This window comes from Rhinoderma darwinii, chromosome 3 (assembly GCF_050947455.1).
Source record: "Rhinoderma darwinii isolate aRhiDar2 chromosome 3, aRhiDar2.hap1, whole genome shotgun sequence".
In the NCBI taxonomy this organism is placed as follows: Eukaryota; Metazoa; Chordata; class Amphibia; order Anura; family Rhinodermatidae; genus Rhinoderma; species Rhinoderma darwinii.
The window spans coordinates 21,603,157-21,624,391 of NC_134689.1; the positions used below are offsets into that span (position 1 = coordinate 21,603,157).

Consider the following 21,235-nt stretch of genomic DNA (forward strand, 5'->3'; position numbering starts at 1 on the left):
TTGCGGATTGCTTTCGCGAACAGGATATTTCATCATTCTGGCTGGACCTATGTGTTTCGAGGTCTATAGCCAGACTGAGATGGAATGTTTGAAATAGAGGAGGATGTGATCTGCACCTGAATCCGCAACGATAAATCCGCAGCATTTTACTTTTACATTTTAGCCAAATCCGCTACGGAATCTGCAACGCGGATTATATGCGGCATTGTTGCGGACAGTGTCTGCAGAATTCTGCCACGTCTGAACATGCCCTCAGGAAAGGAGTGCTGTGTGGCTCTATCTATAGGGGCTGTGTGATGCTATCTATAGGGGGGTTGTGTGTGTGTGTCGCTATCTACAGGTTTGTGTGTGTGTGGGTTGAAATCTACAGGGGTGTGTGTTAGTAGTGCTACCCACAGGTGTGTGTGTGTGTGTGTGTGTGTGTGTGTGTGTGTGGCTGGCGCTATCTACAGGTTTGTGTGTGTGTGTGTGTGTGTGTGTGTGTGTGGGGCGCTTTGTACAGGGGGGGTGTGTGGCGCTATCTACATGGGGGTGTATGTGAGGCGCTATCTACATGTGTGTTTTGTGTGTGTGTGTGTGTGTGTGTGTGTGTGTGTGTGTGTGTGTGGTGGTATCTACAGGGGGGTGTGTGTGGTGCTATCTACATGGGTGGTTGGCGCTATCTACAGGGGGCACTGTGTATGTGGTGCTTTACTTTACAGTGTGTGACACAATTATAGTCAGGGGCGCAGTGCATGGTGATATTATATTTAGGGGCTGCAGAAATGGGTCATGGCCGGGAGAAGTCGTCATGAGCGCTGGATCGGATGGAGAAGAAAAGAGGAAAAAAACCTACTAGCATCTAAAACTTTGTCACCTGTGAGTCACTGGATTTGTAGAGAATCTGTCCCCTCTCCTGACATGTTTATTATAGGAAATCTTTGTATTCCACATAAAGTCTTTCTGAAGTCCAGGATTTAAAGAAAAATTGGTGTTACCATTCCCCTTGTCAGGAGGATGTGTCCCTGCACAGTGTAATACTGTCAGTATGTAGGGACACAGCCCTGTGAAAGGGGGATCGTAACACCCATTTGTTAATGCGTGTGCAAAAAGGTAATGTTAGCAATAGTTACGGCGCGGCCCACGTTTGGGTAACAGCCCAGGGCCTATGGTCTACTTAATCTGCCACTGCTGTCCATATATAAACAATAACGTCAGGGGCTCCTCTGGCACGTCGGAATCCCAGGCCAAAGCATTACCAACGCCTGGCTAGGGATATCACTCATAGAATGAGTCCATAACTTCCCTGTACTTATAAGAGTGCTGGAAGGTAATAAGTATTTGATCCCCTACCAACCATTAAGAGTTCAGCCTCCTCCAGACCAGTTACACGCTCCAAATCAACTTGGTGCCCGCATTAAAGACAGCTGTCTTAAATGGTCACCAGTATAAAAGACTCCTGTCCACAGACTCAATTAATCAGTCTGACTCTAACCTCTACAACATGGGAAAGACCAAAGAGCTTTCTAAGGATGTCAGGGACAAGATCATAGACCTGCACAAGGCTGGAATAGGCTACAAAACCATAAGTAAGACGCTGCGTGAGAAGGAGACAACTGTTGGTGCAATAGTAAGAAAATGGAAGACATACAAAATGACTGTCAATCGACATCGATCTGTGGCTCCATGCAACATCTCAACTCGTGGGGTATCCTTGATCCTGAGGAAGGTGAGAGCTCAGCCGAAAAGTACACGGGGGGAACTTGTTAATGATCTCAAGGCAGCTGGGACCACAGTCACCAAGAAAACCATTGGTAACACATTACGCCGTAATGGATTAAAATCCTGCAGTGCCCGCAAGGTCCCCATGCTCAAGAAGGCACATGTACAGGCCCGTCTGAAGTTTGCAAATGAACATCTGGATGATTCTGAGAGTGATTGGGAGAAGGTGCTGTGGTCAGATGAGACTAAAATTGAGCTCTTTGGCATTAACTCAACTCGCCGTTTTTGGAGGAAGAGAAATGCTGCCTATGACCCAAAGAACACCGTCCCCACTGTCAAGCATGGAGGTGGAAACATTATGTTTTGGGGGTGTTTCTCTGCTAAGGGCACAGGACTACTTCACCGCATCAATGGGAGAATGGATGGAGCCATGTACCGTCAAATCCTGAGTGACAACCTCCTTCCCTCCACCAGGACATTAAAAATGGCTCGTGGCTGGGTCTTCCAGCACGACAATGACCCGAAACATACAGCCAAGGCAACAAAGGAGTGGCTCAAAAAGAAGCACATTAAGGTCATGGAGTGGCCTAGCCAGTCTCCAGACCTTAATCCCATCGAAAACTTATGGAGGGAGCTGAAGATCCGAGTTGCCAAGCGACAGCCTCGAAATCTTAATGATTTACAGATGATCTGCAAAGAGGAGTGGGCCAAAATTCCATCTAACATGTGTGCAAACCTCATCATCAACTACTAAAAACGTCTGACTGCTGTGCTTGCCAACAAGGGTTTTGCCACCAAGTATTAAGTCTTGTTTGCCAAAGGGATCAAATACTTATTTCCCTGTGCACAATGCAAATAAATATATATAATTTTGACAATGTGATTTTCTGTTTTTTTTTTATATAATCTATCTCTCACTGGTAAAATAAACCAAGCCAAAAATTCTAGACTGTTTATGTCTTTGACAGTGGGCAAACTTACAAAATCAGCAAGGGATCAAATACTTATTTCCTTCACTGTACATATAAATACACAAAAAACAACCACTATAATCTATTATTCCCGTGGCCAGGGTACATAAGACTCCAGTATTACTAACGTATTTGAGGAAAAACATATCCAAGGTTCACCAGATAACTGGCCTCCTCTTGTCCATTGCATTACGCAAACCAAATGTTTTTCTATTGATCAATGGAAAGCTGTTTGTTACATGTTAATTTTTGTTTTATGTTTATATACCTAAAATGCTGTGTATATTTAGGTACATATATTCAACATATATATATACATTTTTACCATGACTGTACTTTTTGATAATATCATCTGTGAATTACAGACAGGTTATCCCAGCCACGTGACTTAAGGCTGCCATGGGACAATCGCCATATTGAATAAAGCATGATAGATGGAAAAATATGTGACATCACAATGTGAGATGCAAGCTGAAAAGACTTTATTCATATTTCATAGCTGGTGACATCCCAATGTCAGATGCCAGGCTGTAGAACCTTATGACATGGCTGGTGACATCACAATGCCAGATGCCAGGCTGTAGAACCTTATTGACATAGCTGGTGACATCACAATGCCAGATGCCAGGCTGTAGAACCTTATTGACATAGCTGGTGACATCACAATGGCAGATGCCAGGCTGTAGAACCTTATGACATAGTTGGTGACATCACAATGCCAGGTGGCTTCATACACTGGTGCACAGGTTTGGTACTTTGCACTCACACACTGCAGACGAGGAGAGACGCACGTGAGAGCTCAAAAATGCCGAAAGCGAAGAAGAAGACGAAGCATCTAGAGATTGAAGGAGGAGAGGAGAGTAGAGGAGAGGAGGGAGACAAAAAGAATGTAGGAGAAGAGAGAAAGGAGAAGGCGTGTAAGACTAAGTGGAGCAGAACAACTCGCTTCTTAGCGCGCCTACAGAAAGCCTTTGCAAGGCTTACCGGATGTATGCGGAGGAGGAACAACTCCAAGAAGGAAAATAAATGTTCCGGTGAACTCCCAGAACCCAGTAACATGGTTCTAGTGGACGACAAAGGTAGGAAATTATGTTGATTATATAATAATTATAAATACACAGAATAGGCCTCATCAATCAAAACTGTCTAACAGAAAAACTGTTCTTATTACCCATAGCAACCAATAAGAGCCCAGATTTAATTTCTTAAGCCGCCCCTTAATCCGAATTTTTCTTTGTTGGATAGTTTTGATAAATCAGGACGGATATCTCTAGAGTCTAAGTGTAAAGGAACTCAACATCCAGAAACTGTGCTCCTGTATAATATACAGTTAGGTCCAGAATTATTTGGACAGTGACACAATCTTCATGATTTGGGCTCTGCTGCGACCACATTGGATTTGAAATGAAACAACTGAGATGCAATTGAAGTGTAGATTTTCAGGTTTAATTCAAGGAGCTGAATAAAAATATCCTGTGAAACGTTTAGGAATTGCAACCATTTTTCTACACAGCCGCCTCATTTCATGGGCTCAAAAGTAATTGGACAAATTAACATTACCATAAATAAAATGTTTTTTTTTTTTTTAAATACTTCGTAGAGAATCCTTTGCAGGAAATGTCTGCCTTAAGTCTGGAAACCATGGACATCACCAAACGCTCGGTTTCCTCCTTTGTGATGTTTCCCAGGCCTTTACTGCAGCGTCTTCAGTTGTTACTTTGTGGGTCTTTCTGTCTAAGTTTTCTCTTAAGCAAGTGAAATGCAGCTCGATCAGGTTGAGATCTGGTGATTGACTTGGCCATTGCAGAATATTCCACTTTTTTGTCTTAAAAAAAACTCCTGGGTTGCTTTCGCAGTATATTTTGGGTCATTGTCCATCTGTACAGTGGAGCGATGTCCCATCTAGAGTGCTTTAGCAGCCATGCATGCCCATGCCATCACACTGACCCCACCATGTTTTACAGAGGATGTGCTGTGCTTTGGATCATGAGGCGTTCCAAGCCTTCTCCCTACTTTCTTCCTCTCATCATTCTGGTACCGGTTGATCTTAGTTTCATGCTGTTCCAGAACTGGGCGGCTTCTTTACACGTTGTTTGGTAAAGTCTAATCTGGTCTTTCTATTTTTGAGGCTGATTAATGGTTTGCACCTTGTGGTGGACCCGCTGTATTTGCTCTCATGAAGTCTTCTCTTTATGGTAGACTTAGATACTGACACACCTGGAATCAACTCCAGAAGTTTTACCTGCTTAATTGATGATGGCTTAATGGGGGAATAGCCCATGCAGCTCATTAAATAGCTCTTGAGATAATTGTCCAATTACCTTTGGTCCCTTAAAAAAGAGGCAGCTACATATTAAGGAGCTGATACCCTCAAACTAAAGCTGAGTGTCTGTGCTTTAAACCCATATTGATAATATAACTGTATATTTAATATGCTTTGGTACAAAATGGCAAAACTTGTGTCAATGTCCAAATAATTCTGGACCTAGCTGTACCTCACACCACATAACTACATACATAATAATGTATATATTATAGGAAACAAATACAACAGTGCCTTCTACTTGACAGATCAACGCCACGCGCTCCCTTAGATCCAGTTTCCTGACACCATTCTCGTCTAATAAAATTTAAAGAGGTATTCCCATCTTAGGCATTTATGGCATATCTACGGGAACCTTCGCCTTTGGGGATAACAGGGGTCTGGTATTCCCTTGTTGCCGAATTTTAATGGGAAATGATGTACTAGGGTAACTTGACCCCATTCTCTCAATAGGTGAGGGACCTAGAGGTGTAACCTGTACCTATCATGAACTTATGGCATATCCTGTGGATGTGCCATAAAAGCCTAAGATGGGAATATCTCTTTAGCTATCTGCTATATGAAGTAAAAATATCTATTTATGGTGTTACATAATATTACACATTGCTGCGACTTTCCAGTAATATTAACTATTGTCATATGTATTATAGCTAACTATTAGACATAGATAAACCCCCCGGGGGGGATGATTTAAGCATCATGGAGATTAGGTCAACCAATCAAGATGCAGATTTAATTTTTCCAGAGCAGTTGTAATAAAAGCTGCACTGTGATTGGTTGCTATGAGCAATAAGGTCAGTTTTACGATTAGACAGATTTGATAAATTAGGCCTATTGACAGCAGAAAAGATCCCACTGGAGTCCCCACTAAATCCTCCACATGCTAAGCATGGTATTATCCTATGATATTAAAGTAATAGTAATGAATGGCTGGTTAGAACACTATAATATTCCCAAACGCCAAATAGGAGAAAATGAGACAAAAGCGATCAATGAAAAAAAAGATATCAGAAATAATAATCAATTAGGCCCTGTTAGCGACTGCGTTAAAGTTTGAGCTTATAACCGAAACCACAACGCAGTGCCAGATTCTTTGTGCGACTAATACCACAAGTACCCAATTGACTTACAATGGCATCCATCAGGGTCTGAAGTGGTGTCCATTGTTTTGACGGGAGAAAAAGCGCTGCTTCCAGCATTACTTTTACCATCAACTCTATCAACTGAGGCTCCAACGCAGATCTGAACATAGCCTTATAATAAATGTCTTCTGAAGATCACTTTCTCTGAAAGACTGAATAAGAACATTTCACCGACCCAGTTTATACATGAGCTCCATTAAGAACATTTCACCGACCCAGTTTATACATGAGCTTCATTAAGTTTTTCACTTCATTGTTTATTACTGAAGTTTTATGTTCATAATGTGACAACAAATTATTAATTCTTCCATGATAATAACAAAATTAAAATCTCTTTCTAATTTTTCCAAAGTTAATGTGACATCTGATCCTAAAGAAAAACCTAAGGGTAAAGATGATCAAAGCCTGAAGGCATATGGACAGGAGAAAGATAAGCTGACAACCAGCTATGTGGAACAACAAATTCTCCAACATTACCATCAGATCCAAGATCAAATCCACATCCATGAGACCCTATACATACAATATTATAGTGGTCAGGATAGTGAGAAACATGCTGGAGATAAGAGCCTGAAGGCAGATAGACAGGAGAAAGACAAGCTGACAAGCTATTATGTGGAACGGCTCATTCTCCAACATTACTGTGAGATCGAAGACCAAATCCACATAATTGAGACCCTATACATACAGTATTATAGTGATCAGGATGGTGAGAAACATGCTGGAGATAAGAGCCTGAAGATCGATGGACAGGCCAAAGACAAGCTAACAACCAGCTATGTAGAACACCAGATTCTCCAACATTACCATGAGATCGAAGACCAAATCCACATCCATGAGACCCTATACATACAGTATTATAGTGGTCTGGATAGTGAGAAACTTGCTGGAGCTAAGAGCCTGAAGGCCGATGGACAGGCCAAAGACAAACTGACAACCAGCTATGTGGAACAACAAATTCTCCAACATTATCATGAGATCGAAGACCAAATCCACATCCATGAGACCCTATACATACAGTATTATAGTGGTCTGGATAGTGAGAAACTTGCTGGAGCTAAGAGCCTGAAGGCCGATGGACAGGCCAAAGACAAGCTGACAACCAGCTATGTGGAACAACAAATTCTCCAACATTACCATGAGATCGAAGACCAAATCCATATCCTTGAGACCCTATACATACAGTATTATAGTGGTCAGGATAGTGAGAAACATGCTGGAGAGGAGACAGAGGACAGGAAAGGCAGTGTGACACCAAAGACATCACAAAGTTGCAGCAGTTGTCGTGAAGAAAAAAGTGACAATGCCTGTCTGGAAGAGCCGGTGGCCACATCTATCTATAAGAAGAAGACTGCCACAGTAGCCCTATCTCTGAAAACCTTTACTTTCCACACTCTATTAGCAAAAGGGGGTTTCGGAAAAGTTTTGGTGGCAACAGATGTCATCCGGAAAGAACATGTTGCCATTAAAGTGGTCAACAAGAAGATACACACAGAGTATGGCTACAACCTGGCAGAACGTGAGATTCTCCATCTATCACACGAGAACCACTACCTAGTTCATGGCCTTGCTGCCTTCCAGACTGAGAGCTACGTCTATTATGTGATGGAACTGGCCACCAGGGGGGACCTAAATGATTTTATTGAAATGAACCTTCGCCTGGATTTCCCCACGTCAAGATTCATAACAGCAGAAGTGGTATGCGGTCTGCAGTTCCTGCATAAAAAAGGCATCATACACCGCGACCTGAAGCCCAAAAACATCCTACTGACCAGAGAGGGCCACATCAAATTAGCCGATTTTGGTATTTCTATCATGAATGCGTATGAGCGCACTGCAGAGCGTTTCAGGGGAACCCCAGGATACGCTGCCCCAGAAATGGTCAAGTGCCTGGAACATGGACGAGAGGTTGACTTCTTTGCTCTGGGAGTGACTTTGTACAAAATGTCCTCGGGTAGGCACCCTTTCTACGGCACAACAAAGGAATTGATTAATTATGCTGTCACCACCAAAACGCCTTCCTACCCAGAGTTCCTAACCCCTGAGACAGTGCAGATCTTAAAAGGGCTTCTAAACAAAAACAACCACAGACGGCTGGGAGTCAAAGGAAACATCAGAAAACATAAATTTTTCTCAGCTGTGAACTGGAATGATGTGGAAAACCGGACAGCAGTTCCCCCTCAGATACTCGTGTCAGTTCCTGAGTACCTAAACGTTACTTCCACTCTGCGCTACAAGGAAGAGCCGTACAGCATAAAGTCTCAGAAGCTGTTTGAAGACTTCAGCTTTGTTTGTCCTGCGTGGTCTGAAAACTATCATCCCACCAACATCATGTAGATCACTGACTGGGTGGTCAAACTGTTTTCCAAATGGCCATCCAGAAAATAAAAACAGTACGGGACTGCTGGACTCACGACTTCTAACTGGTCTACATGACTAGAAGGATCTGTACATTACCACCTTATATTTATAGCTCTAATAAATATTATAACATCACTGCCGTAATGTCATTACTTTAGGTCACTTTTTTAGAACTTGAGTTATTGTATTGTTGTTATTGTTATATACTGTTATAACTGTTATATACTGTTATATACACATGTGCGTGTTTCTCTCTCCACTCCAGTATATTAGAAGCTCAGCTCAGCTGTTGTATAGCTCCCATAGACTTGAATGAAGAGAACAGAACATATGCGAGTCCACCTCCAGATTCAAATTCTACCTGGATGTGGCCCAGAGGTGGGAGACCAACCTGTCAGCCATTTCTATGGGAAAGGATATGTCATAAATATCTACGATGGGAAAACCCCTACCGGATACGAACACACAGGACAGAAACGCTGCGTAAAAGTACACAGCGTATCTGTCCTGGAAGTCGCAGGGAATTCTGCCCGAAAAACTGCACCAAATTGTGGTGCAGTTTTTCAGGCGGCATGTCCACTGCAGAAATCCATCAGATCTATGGCATACAGGTCATGCTGCGGATATTTTTTTCTGCCACAAGTGAATGAGGTTTTGGAAAATTTGTTGCAAAATCTCGGTGTGGAATCCACAAGTCCTCCCTTTCTGTACGTGTCCTAAATACTTTATAATTATGATGTGTGAAATAGCTGAAGCAAAGCTTGTTTTTTTAAGCAAAGATCTATTTAACCCCTTAGCCCTTATTCACACAACAGTGAAAAACGGCCGTGTGATGGCCGTCCTTTTAAAACATGGCCGATTTCAGAGCAATGATATTCTATGGGTGCATTCACACGACCGTTTTTTTAACGGCCGGTGAATAATGGCCGTCAAAAAATAGGACATGTCCTATTTTTGGGTCGTTTTAACGGCCTGACGGCGCCCATAGAATTCAATGGATCAGTTTTTAACGGCTGTCAATACATGTAACAACCGTTAAAAACGGATCTGTTACATGGGGATTGGCAAGGGAACTACTAGTTCCCTTGCTGGCTATCGTTGGCATACTCACTGTTGCAGCGCTTCTGCAGGTGTGGTCACTCGTCTTCACGGGTTTGAAGGCGCCTCGATGACGTCATCGCCCCGTCGCGCTGCCTTGCCAGATCCCGTGCAGACAAGTGACCACTCCTGAAGAAGACAAGAGACGGCGCTGCACCCGTGAGTATGTGGCATCATCTACAGGGAGGCTGGTATGGCATCTACAGGGAGGCTGGTGTGGCACGATGTACAGGGAGGCTGGTGAGGCATCTACAGGGAGGCAGTGTGGCATCTACAGGGAGGCTGGTGTGACACGATCTACAGGGAGGCTGGTGTGGCATCTAAAGGGAGGGTGGTGTGGCATCATCTACAGGGAGGCTGGTGTGGCATCATCAACAGGGAATCGTGTGTCATCATATACAGGGAGGTGTGTGGCATCATATACAGGGAGGCTGGTGTCGCATCATCTACAGGGAGGCTGGTGTGGCATCATATACAGGGAGGCTGTAAATAGTGTCTAGGTGAACATGTGACCTTCCTTTGGGTGTTTTCAGGGGGCTGGGACAAAAAAAGCCTGACCAATGAAATTCATCCGTTTTTTTAACGGCCATGAAAAACTGATGCATAATGGATGTAAAACGGCCATTAAAAACGGACAGATGGACTGGAAATGGATGAAAATTTGGAGATAAACGGATGCAAAATAGCCATGAAAAACTGACAGTTGATCAGTTTTTAATGGACATTTTTTTTCACTGTCGTGTGAATGAGGCCTTAGTGTCTAAGCCTGTTTTGGCCTTGTGGACACAGCCGATTTTTGCAAATCTGACACGTGTCACTTTATGTGGTAATAACTCCAGAATGCTTTTGCCTATTCAAGCGATTCTGAGAATGTTTTCTCGTGAAATGTTGTACTTTATGATACTGAAAAAAATATAGTCGTTAAATTCAATATTTATTTGTAAAAAACACCAAAATGTAGAGAAAATTTGCAAAAATCTGCATTTTTTTAAATTGTAATGTATCTGCTTGTAAAACAGATCTTAACACCACACAAAATATTTACTAGTTAACATTTCCTAAATGGCTACTTTATGTTTGCATCGTTTTTTGAACGTGCTTTTATTTTTCTAGGACGTTACAAGGCTTAGAACTTTAGCTGCAATTTCTCGCATTTTCAAGAAAATTTCAAAAGGCCATTTTTTCAGGAACCAGTTCGGTTCTGAAGTGGCTTTGAGAGCCTTATATATTAGAAACCCCCTATAAGACACCACATTTTAAAAACTGCATACCTCAAAGTATTCAAAACAGCATTCAGAAATAATTTTAACCCTTTAGGCATTTCACAGGAAATAAAGCAAAGTAGAGGTGAAATTTAGAAATTTCAATTTTTTTTTAACGAAATTTATTTGTAATACAGTTTTTTCTGTAACACAGAAGGTTTTACCAGAGAAACGCAACTCACAATTTTTCTAGGGGTATAGTTAGCATTTTGACCCTGCACGGTTTTTGCTGAATTTATGGGAATTATGCCATGAAATTGAAAATCTAAATTTTTTCTAATAAAATGTCGTTTTAGCTCAGATTTTTTCATTTTTAATACAGATAAAGGAGAAAAAACACCCCAATATTTGTGAAGCAAACTCTTCTGAGCACAGCAATATCCCATATGTGGTAATAAACTGCTGTTTGGACACATGGCGGAAGTTAGAAAGGACGGAGCGCCATTTGACTTTTGGAGCTCAAGTTTTGCTGGAATGGTTTGCGGCCCCATGTCACATTTGCAAAGCCACTGAGGGGCCAAAATAATGCAAACCCGGCAAAAGTGACCCCATTTGGGAAACTATACCCCTCATGGAATTTATCTAGCGGTATAGTGAGCATTTTGACCTCACAGTTTTTTTCCTGAATTATTGGGATTATGCAGTGAAAATTAAAATCTACATTCTTTCCACTAAAATGTTGAATTGTTTTCATTTTCACAAGGAATAAAGGAGAAAAAGCACCCCAACAATTGCAAAGCAATTTCTCCCAAGTACGGCAATACCCCATATGTGGTCATAAACTGTTGCTTGGATAAACCGCAGGGCCCAGAATGACAGGAGTGCTACTTGGCATGTAGATTTTGGTTGATTGTTTTACGCAATGAAATCCGCAGATGTTATGTGTGTTGCGTTGCGGATTGCTTTCGCGAACAGGATATTTCATCATTTTGGCTGGACCTATGTGTTTCGAGGTCTATAGCCAGACTGAGATGGAATGTTTGAAATAGAGCAGGATGTGATCTGCACCTGAATCCGCAACGATAAATCCGCAGCATTTTACTTTTACATTTTAGCCAAATCCGCTACGGAATCTGCAACGCGGATTATATGCGGCATTGTTGCGGACAGTGTCTGCAGAATTCTGCCACGTCTGAACATGCCCTCAGGAAAGGAGTGCTGTGTGGCTCTATCTATAGGGGCTGTGTGATGCTATCTATAGGGGGGTTGTTTGTGTGTGTCGCTATCTACAGGTTTGTGTGTGTGTGGGTCGAAATCTACAGGGGGGTGTGTTAGTAGTGCTACCCACAGGTGTGTGTGTGTGTGTGTGTGTGTGTGTGTGTGTGTGGCTGGCGCTATCTACAGGTTTGTGTGTGTGTGTGTGTGTGTGTGTGTGTGTGTGTGAGTGGGGCACTTTGTACAGGGGGGGTGTGTGGCGCTATCTACATGGGGGTGTATGTGAGGCGCTATCTACATGTGTGTTTTGTGTGTGTGTGTGTGTGTGTGTGTGTGGTGGTATCTACAGGGGGGTGTGTGGTGCTATCTACATGGGTGGTTGGCGCTATCTACAGGGGGCACTGTGTATGTGGTGCTTTACTTTACAGTGTGTGACACAATTATAGTCAGGGGCACAGTGCATGGTGATATTATATTTAGGGGCTGCAGAAATGGGTCATGGCCGGGAGAAGTCGTCATGAGCGCTGGATCGGATGGAGAAGAAAAGAGGAAAAAAAACTACTAGCATCTAAAACTTTGTCACCTGTGAGTCACTGGATTTGTAGAGAATCTGTCCCCTCTCCTGACATGTTTATTATAGGAAATCTTTGTATTCCACATAAAGTCTTTCTGAAGTCCAGGATTTAAAGAAAAATTGGTGTTACCATTCCCCTTGTCAGGAGGATGTGTCCCTGCACAGTGTAATACTGTCAGTATGTAGGGACACAGCCCTGTGAAAGGGGGATCGTAACACCCATTTGTTAATGCGTGTGCAAAAAGGTAATGTTAGCAATAGTTACGGCGCGGCCCAAGTTTGGGTAACAGCCCAGGGCCTATGGTCTACTTAATCTGCCACTGCTGTCCATATATAAACAATAACGTCAGGGGCTCCTCTGGCACATCGGAATCCCAGGCCAAAGCATTACCAACGCCTGGCTAGGGATATCACTCATAGAATGAGTCCATGACTTCCCTGTACTTATAAGAGTGCTGGAAGGTAATAAGTATTTGATCCCCTACCAACCATTAAGAGTTCAGCCTCCTCCAGACCAGTTACACGCTCCAAATCAACTTGGTGCCCGCATTAAAGACAGCTGTCTTAAATGGTCACCAGTATAAAAGACTCCTGTCCACAGACTCAATTAATCAGTCTGACTCTAACCTCTACAACATGGGAAAGACCAAAGAGCTTTCTAAGGATGTCAGGGACAAGATCATAGACCTGCACAAGGCTGGAATAGGCTACAAAACCATAAGTAAGACGCTGCGTGAGAAGGAGACAACTGTTGGTGCAATAGTAAGAAAATGGAAGACATACAAAATGACTGTCAATCGACATCGATCTGTGGCTCCATGCAACATCTCAACTCGTGGGGTATCCTTGATCCTGAGGAAGGTGAGAGCTCAGCCGAAAAGTACACGGGGGGAACTTGTTAATGATCTCAAGGCAGCTGGGACCACAGTCACCAAGAAAACCATTGGTAACACATTACGCCGTAATGGATTAAAATCCTGCAGTGCCCGCAAGGTCCCCATGCTCAAGAAGGCACATGTACAGGCCCGTCTGAAGTTTGCAAATGAACATCTGGATGATTCTGAGAGTGATTGGGAGAAGGTGCTGTGGTCAGATGAGACTAAAATTGAGCTCTTTGGCATTAACTCAACTCGCCGTTTTTGGAGGAAGAGAAATGCTGCCTATGACCCAAAGAACACCGTCCCCACTGTCAAGCATGGAGGTGGAAACATTATGTTTTGGGGGTGTTTCTCTGCTAAGGGCACAGGACTACTTCACCGCATCAATGGGAGAATGGATGGAGCCATGTACCGTCAAATCCTGAGTGACAACCTGCTTCCCTCCACCAGGACATTAAAAATGGCTCGTGGCTGGGTCTTCCAGCACGACAATGACCCGAAACATACAGCCAAGGCAACAAAGGAGTGGCTCAAAAAGAAGCACATTAAGGTCATGGAGTGGCCTAGCCAGTCTCCAGACCTTAATCCCATCGAAAACTTATGGAGGGAGCTGAAGATCCGAGTTGCCAAGCGACAGCCTCGAAATCTTAATGATTTACAGATGATCTGCAAAGAGGAGTGGGACAAAATTCCATCTAACATGTGTGCAAACCTCATCATCAACTACTAAAAACGTCTGACTGCTGTGCTTGCCAACAAGGGTTTTGCCACCAAGTATTAAGTCTTGTTTGCCAAAGGGATCAAATACTTATTTCCCTGTGCACAATGCAAATAAATATATATAATTTTGACAATGTGATTTTCTGTTTTTTTTTTTATATAATCTATCTCTCACTGGTAAAATAAACCAAGCCAAAAATTCTAGACTGTTTATGTCTTTGACAGTGGGCAAACTTACAAAATCAGCTAGGGATCAAATACTTATTTCCTTCACTGTACATATAAATACACAAAAAACAACCACTATAATCTATTATTCCCGTGGCCAGGGTACATAAGACTCCAGTATTACTAACGTATTTGAGGAAAAACATATCCAAGGTTCACCAGATAACTGGCCTCCTCTTGTCCATTGCATTTCGCAAACCAAATGTTTTTCTATTGATCAATGGAAAGCTGTTTGTTACATGTTAATTTTTGTTTTATGTTTATATACCTAAAATGCTGTGTATATTTAGGTACATATATTCAACATATATATATACATTTTTACCATGACTGTACTTTTTGATAATATCATCTGTGAATTACAGACAGGTTATCCCAGCCACATGACTTAAGGCTGCCATGGGACAATCGCCATATTGAATAAAGCATGATAGATGGAAAAATATGTGACATCACAATGTGAGATGCAAGCTGAAAAGACTTTATTCATATTTCATAGCTGGTGACATCCCAATGTCAGATGCCAGGCTGTAGAACCTTATGACATGGCTGGTGACATCACAATGCCAGATGCCAGGCTGTAGAACCTTATTGACATAGCTGGTGACATCACAATGCCAGATGCCAGGCTGTACAACCTTATGACATAGCTGGTGACATCACAATGGCACATGCCAGGCTGTAGAACCTTATGACATAGTTGGTGACATCACAATGCCAGGTGGCTTCATACACTGGTGCACAGGTTTGGTACTTTGCACTCACACACTGCAGACGAGGAGAGACGCACGTGAGAGCTCAAAAATGCCGAAAGCGAAGAAGAAGACGAAGCATCTAGAGATTGAAGGAGGAGAGGAGAGTAGAGGAGAGGAGGGAGACAAAAAGAATGTAGGAGAAGAGAGAAAGGAGAAGGCGAGTAAGACTAAGTGGAGCAGAACAACTCGCTTCTTAGCGCGCCTACAGAAAGCCTTTGCAAGGCTTACCGGATGTATGCGGAGGAGGAACAACTCCAAGAAGGAAAATAAATGTTCCGGTGAACTCCCAGAACCCAGTAACATGGTTCTAGTGGACGACAAAGGTAGGAAATTATGTTGATTATATAATAATTATAAATACACAGAATAGGCCTCATCAATCAAAACTGTCTAACAGAAAAACTGTTCTTATTACCCATAGCAACCAATAAGAGCCCAGATTTAATTTCTTAAGCCGCCCCTTAATCCGAATTTTTCTTTGTTGGATAGTTTTGATAAATCAGGACGGATATCTCTAGAGTCTAAGTGTAAAGGAACTCAACATCCAGAAACTGTGCTCCTGTATAATATACAGTTAGGTCCAGAATTATTTGGACAGTGACACAATCTTCATGATTTGGGCTCTGCTGCGACCACATTGGATTTGAAATGAAACAACTGAGATGCAATTGAAGTGTAGATTTTCAGGTTTAATTCAAGGAGCTGAACAAAAATATCCTGTGAAACGTTTAGGAATTGCAACCATTTTTCTACACAGCCTCCTCATTTCATGGGCTCAAAAGTAATTGGACAAATTAACATTACCATAAATAAAATGTTTTTTTTTTTTTTTAAATACTTCGTAGAGAATCCTTTGCAGGAAATGTCTGCCTGAAGTCTGGAAACCATGGACATCACCAAACGCTCGGTTTCCTCCTTTGTGATGTTTCCCAGGCCTTTACTGCAGCGGTCTTCAGTTGTTACTTTGTGGGTCTTTCTGTCTAAGTTTTCTCTTAAGCAAGTGAAATGCAGCTCGATCAGGTTGAGATCTGGTGATTGACTTGGCCATTGCAGAATATTCCACTTTTTTGTCATAAAAAAAACTCCTGGGTTGCTTTCGCAGTATATTTTGGGTCATTGTCCATCTGTACAGTGGAGCGATGTCCCATCTAGAGTGCTTTAGCAGCCATGCATGCCCATGCCATCACACTGCCCCCACCATGTTTTACAGAGGATGTGCTGTGCTTTGGATCATGAGCCGTTCCAAGCCTTCTCCATACTTTCTTCCTCCCATCATTATGGTACCGGTTGATCTTAGTTTCATGCTGTTCCAGAACTGGGCGGCTTCTTTACACGTTGTTTGGTAAAGTCTAATCTGGTCTTTCTATTTTTGAGGCTGATTAATGGTTTGCACCTTGTGGTGGACCCGCTGTATTTGCTCTCATGAAGTCTTCTCTTTATGGTAGACTTAGATACTGACACACCTGGAATCAACTCCAGAAGTTTTACCTGCTTAATTGATGATGGCTTAATGGGGGAATAGCCCATGCAGCTCATTAAATAGCTCTTGAGATAATTGTCCAATTACCTTTGGTCCCTTAAAAAAGAGGCAGCTACATATTAAGGAGCTGATACCCTCAAACTAAAGCTGAGTGTCTGTGCTTTAAACCCATATTGATAATATAACTGTATATTTAATATGCTTTGGTACAAAATGGCAAAACTTGTGTCAATGTCCAAATAATTCTGGACCTAGCTGTACCTCACACCACATAACTACATACATAATAATGTATATATTATAGGAAACAAATACAACAGTGCCTTCTACTTGACAGATCAACGCCACGCGCTCCCTTAGATCCAGTTTCCTGACACCATTCTCGTCTAATAAAATTTAAAGAGGTATTCCCATCTTAGGCATTTATGGCATATCTACGGGAACCTTCGCCTTTGGGGATAACAGGGGTCTGGTATTCCCTTGTTGCCGAATTTTAATGGGAAATGATGTACTAGGGTAACTTGACCCCATTCTCTCAATAGGTGAGGGACCTAGAGGTGTAACCTGTACCTATCATGAACTTATGGCATATCCTGTGGATGTGCCATAAAAGCCTAAGATGGGAATATCTCTTTAGCTATCTGCTATATGAAGTAAAAATATCTATTTATGGTGTTACATAATATTACACATTGCTGCGACTTTCCAGTAATATTAACTATTGTCATATGTATTATAGCTAACTATTAGACATAGATAAACCCCCCGGGGGGGGATGATTTAAGCATCATGGAGATTAGGTCAACCAATCAAGATGCAGATTTAATTTTTCCAGAGCAGTTGTAATAAAAGCTGCACTGTGATTGGTTGCTATGAGCAATAAGGTCAGTTTTACGATTAGACAGATTTGATAAATTAGGCCTATTGGCAGCAGAAAAGATCCCACTGGAGTCCCCACTAAATCCTCCACATGCTAAGCATGGTATTATCCTATGATATTAAAGTAATAGTAATGAATGGCTGGTTAGAACACTATAATATTCCCAAACGCCAAATAGGAGAAAATGAGACAAAAGCGATCAATGAAAAAAAAGATATCAGAAATAATAATCAATTAGGCCCTGTTAGCGACTGCGTTAAAGTTTGAGCTTATAACCGAAACCACAACGCAGTGCCAGATTCTTTGTGCGACTAATACCACAAGTACCCAATTGACTTACAATGGCATCCATCAGGGTCTGAAGTGGTGTCCATTGTTTTGACGGGAGAAAAAGCGCTGCTTCCAGCATTACTTTTACCATCAACTCTATCAACTGAGGCTCCAACGCAGATCTGAACATAGCCTTATAATAAATGTCTTCTGAAGATCACTTTCTCTGAAAGACTGAATAAGAACATTTCACCGACCCAGTTTATACATGAGCTCCATTAAGAACATTTCACCGACCCAGTTTATACATGAGCTTCATTAAGTTTTTCACTTCATTGTTTATTACTGAAGTTTTATGTTCATAATGTGACAACAAATTATTAATTCTTCCATGATAATAACAAAATTAAAATCTCTTTCTAATTTTTCCAAAGTTAATGTGACATCTGATCCTAAAGAAAAACCTAAGGGTAAAGATGATCAAAGCCTGAAGGCATATGGACAGGAGAAAGATAAGCTGACAACCAGCTATGTGGAACAACAAATTCTCCAACATTACCATCAGATCCAAGATCAAATCCACATCCATGAGACCCTATACATACAATATTATAGTGGTCAGGATAGTGAGAAACATGCTGGAGATAAGAGCCTGAAGGCAGATAGACAGGAGAAAGACAAGCTGACAAGCTATTATGTGGAACGGCTCATTCTCCAACATTACTGTGAGATCGAAGACCAAATCCACATAATTGAGACCCTATACATACAGTATTATAGTGATCAGGATGGTGAGAAACATGCTGGAGATAAGAGCCTGAAGATCGATGGACAGGCCAAAGACAAGCTAACAACCAGCTATGTAGAACACCAGATTCTCCAACATTACCATGAGATCGAAGACCAAATCCACATCCATGAGACCCTATACATACAGTATTATAGTGGTCTGGATAGTGAGAAACTTGCTGGAGCTAAGAGCCTGAAGGCCGATGGACAGGCCAAAGACAAACTGACAACCAGCTATGTGGAACAACAAATTCTCCAACATTATCATGAGATCGAAGACCAAATCCACATCCATGAGACCCTATACATACAGTATTATAGTGGTCTGGATAGTGAGAAACTTGCTGGAGCTAAGAGCCTGAAGGCCGATGGACAGGCCAAAGACAAGCTGACAACCAGCTATGTGGAACAACAAATTCTCCAACATTACCATGAGATCGAAGACCAAATCCATATCCTTGAGACCCTATACATACAGTATTATAGTGGTCAGGATAGTGAGAAACATGCTGGAGAGGAGACAGAGGACAGGAAAGGCAGTGTGACACCAAAGACATCACAAAGTTGCAGCAGTTGTCGTGAAGAAAAAAGTGACAATGCCTGTCTGGAAGAGCCGGTGGCCACATCTATCTATAAGAAGAAGACTGCCACAGTAGCCCTATCTCTGAAAACCTTTACTTTCCACACTCTATTAGCAAAAGGGGGTTTCGGAAAAGTTTTGGTGGCAACAGATGTCATCCGGAAAGAACATGTTGCCATTAAAGTGGTCAACAAGAAGATACACACAGAGTATGGCTACAACCTGGCAGAACGTGAGATTCTCCATCTATCACACGAGAACCACTACCTAGTTCATGGCCTTGCTGCCTTCCAGACTGAGAGCTACGTCTATTATGTGATGGAACTGGCCACCAGGGGGGACCTAAATGATTTTATTGAAATGAACCTTCGCCTGGATTTCCCCACGTCAAGATTCATAACAGCAGAAGTGGTATGCGGTCTGCAGTTCCTGCATAAAAAAGGCATCATACACCGCGACCTGAAGCCCAAAAACATCCTACTGACCAGAGAGGGCCACATCAAATTAGCCGATTTTGGTATTTCTATCATGAATGCGTATGAGCGCACTGCAGAGCGTTTCAGGGGAACACCAGGATACGCTGCCCCAGAAATGGTCAAGTGCCTGGAACATGGACGAGAGGTTGACTTCTTTGCTCTGGGAGTGACATTGTACAAAATGTCCTCGGGTAGGCACCCTTTCTACGGCACAACAAAGGAATTGATTAATTATGCTGTCACCACCAAAACGCCTTCCTACCCAGAGTTCCTAACCCCTGAGACAGTGCAGATCTTAAAAGGGCTTCTAAACAAAAACAACCACAGACGGCTGGGAGTCAAAGGAAACATCAGAAAACATAAATTTTTCTCAGCTGTGAACTGGAATGATGTGGAAAACCGGACAGCAGTTCCCCCTCAGATACTCGTGTCAGTTCCTGAGTACCTAAACGTTACTTCCACTCTGCGCTACAAGGAAGAGCCGTACAGCATAAAGTCTCAGAAGCTGTTTGAAGACTTCAGCTTTGTTTGTCCTGCGTGGTCTGAAAACTATCATCCCACCAACATCATGTAGATCACTGACTGGGTGGTCAAACTGTTTTCCAAATGGCCATCCAGAAAATAAAAACAGGACGGGACTGCTGGACTCACGACTTCTAACTGGTCTACATGACTAGAAGGAGCTGTACATTACCACCTTATATTTATAGCTCTAATAAATATTATAACATCACTGCCGTAATGTCATTACTTTAGGTCACTTTTTTAGAACTTGAGTTATTGTATTGTTGTTATTGTTATATACTGTTATAACTGTTATATACTGTTATATACACATGTGCGTGTTTCTCTCTCCACTCCAGTATATTAGAAGCTCAGCTCAGCTGTTGTATAGCTCCCATAGACTTGAATGAAGAGAACAGAACATATGCGAGTCCACCTCCAGATTCAAATTCTACCTGGATGTGGCCCAGAGGTGGGAGACCAACCTGTCAGCCATTTCTATGGGAAAGGATATGTCATAAATATCTACGATGGGAAAACCCCTACCGGATACGAACACACAGGACAGAAACGCTGCGTAAAAGTACACAGCGTATCTGTCCTGGAAGTCGCAGGGAATTCTGCCCGAAAAACTGCACCAAATTGTGGTGCAGTTTTTCAGGCGGCATGTCCACTGCAGAAATCCATCAGATCTATGGCATACAGGTCATGCTGCGGATATTTTTTTCTGCCACAAGTGAATGAGGTTTTGGAAAATTTGTTGCAAAATCTCGGTGTGGAATCCACAAGTCCTCCCTTTCTGTACGTGTCCTAAATACTTTATAATTATGATGTGTGAAATAGCTGAAGCAAAGCTTGTTTTTTTAAGCAAAGATCTATTTAACCCCTTAGCCCTTATTCACACAACAGTGAAAAACGGCCGTGTGATGGCCGTCCTTTTAAAACATGGCCGATTTCAGAGCAATGATATTCTATGGGTGCATTCACACGACCGTTTTTTTAACGGCCGGTGAATAATGGCCGTCAAAAAATAGGACATGTCCTATTTTTGGGTCGTTTTAACGGCCTGACGGCGCCCATAGAATTCA

The 21,235-nt window shown here is 42.2% G+C and overlaps 2 protein-coding genes across 2 annotated transcripts; both read left to right on the forward strand.

Annotated features, from left to right (window-relative positions):
• Positions 1-3,373: 3,373 nt before the first annotated feature.
• Positions 3,374-8,530, forward strand: LOC142750902 (uncharacterized). The gene is made up of 2 exons (XM_075859880.1): positions 3,374-3,751; positions 6,490-8,530. The coding sequence occupies exons 1-2, from the start codon at positions 3,388-3,390 to the stop codon at positions 8,472-8,474; spliced, it is 2,349 nt and encodes a 782-aa protein (XP_075715995.1). The 5' UTR covers positions 3,374-3,387; the 3' UTR covers positions 8,475-8,530.
• A 6,584-nt stretch (positions 8,531-15,114) lies between these two features.
• LOC142750903 (uncharacterized) lies at positions 15,115-20,291 on the forward strand. Its single transcript, XM_075859881.1, has 2 exons — positions 15,115-15,491; positions 18,233-20,291. The coding sequence occupies exons 1-2, from the start codon at positions 15,128-15,130 to the stop codon at positions 20,215-20,217; spliced, it is 2,349 nt and encodes a 782-aa protein (XP_075715996.1). The 5' UTR covers positions 15,115-15,127; the 3' UTR covers positions 20,218-20,291.
• The last annotated feature ends 944 nt before the right edge of the window (positions 20,292-21,235 follow it).

Bases quoted from the DNA above. Each gene is read 5' to 3' on its own strand.
- LOC142750902 (XM_075859880.1), top strand. From the start codon at position 3,388: ATGCCAGGTGGCTTCATACACTGGTGCACAGGTTTGGTACTTTGCACT. The intron at 3,752-6,489 runs GTAGGAAATTAT...ATTTTTCCAAAG, and splicing joins GGTTCTAGTGGACGACAAAG to TTAATGTGACATCTGATCCT.
- LOC142750903 (XM_075859881.1), top strand. From the start codon at position 15,128: ATGCCAGGTGGCTTCATACACTGGTGCACAGGTTTGGTACTTTGCACT. The intron at 15,492-18,232 runs GTAGGAAATTAT...ATTTTTCCAAAG, and splicing joins GGTTCTAGTGGACGACAAAG to TTAATGTGACATCTGATCCT.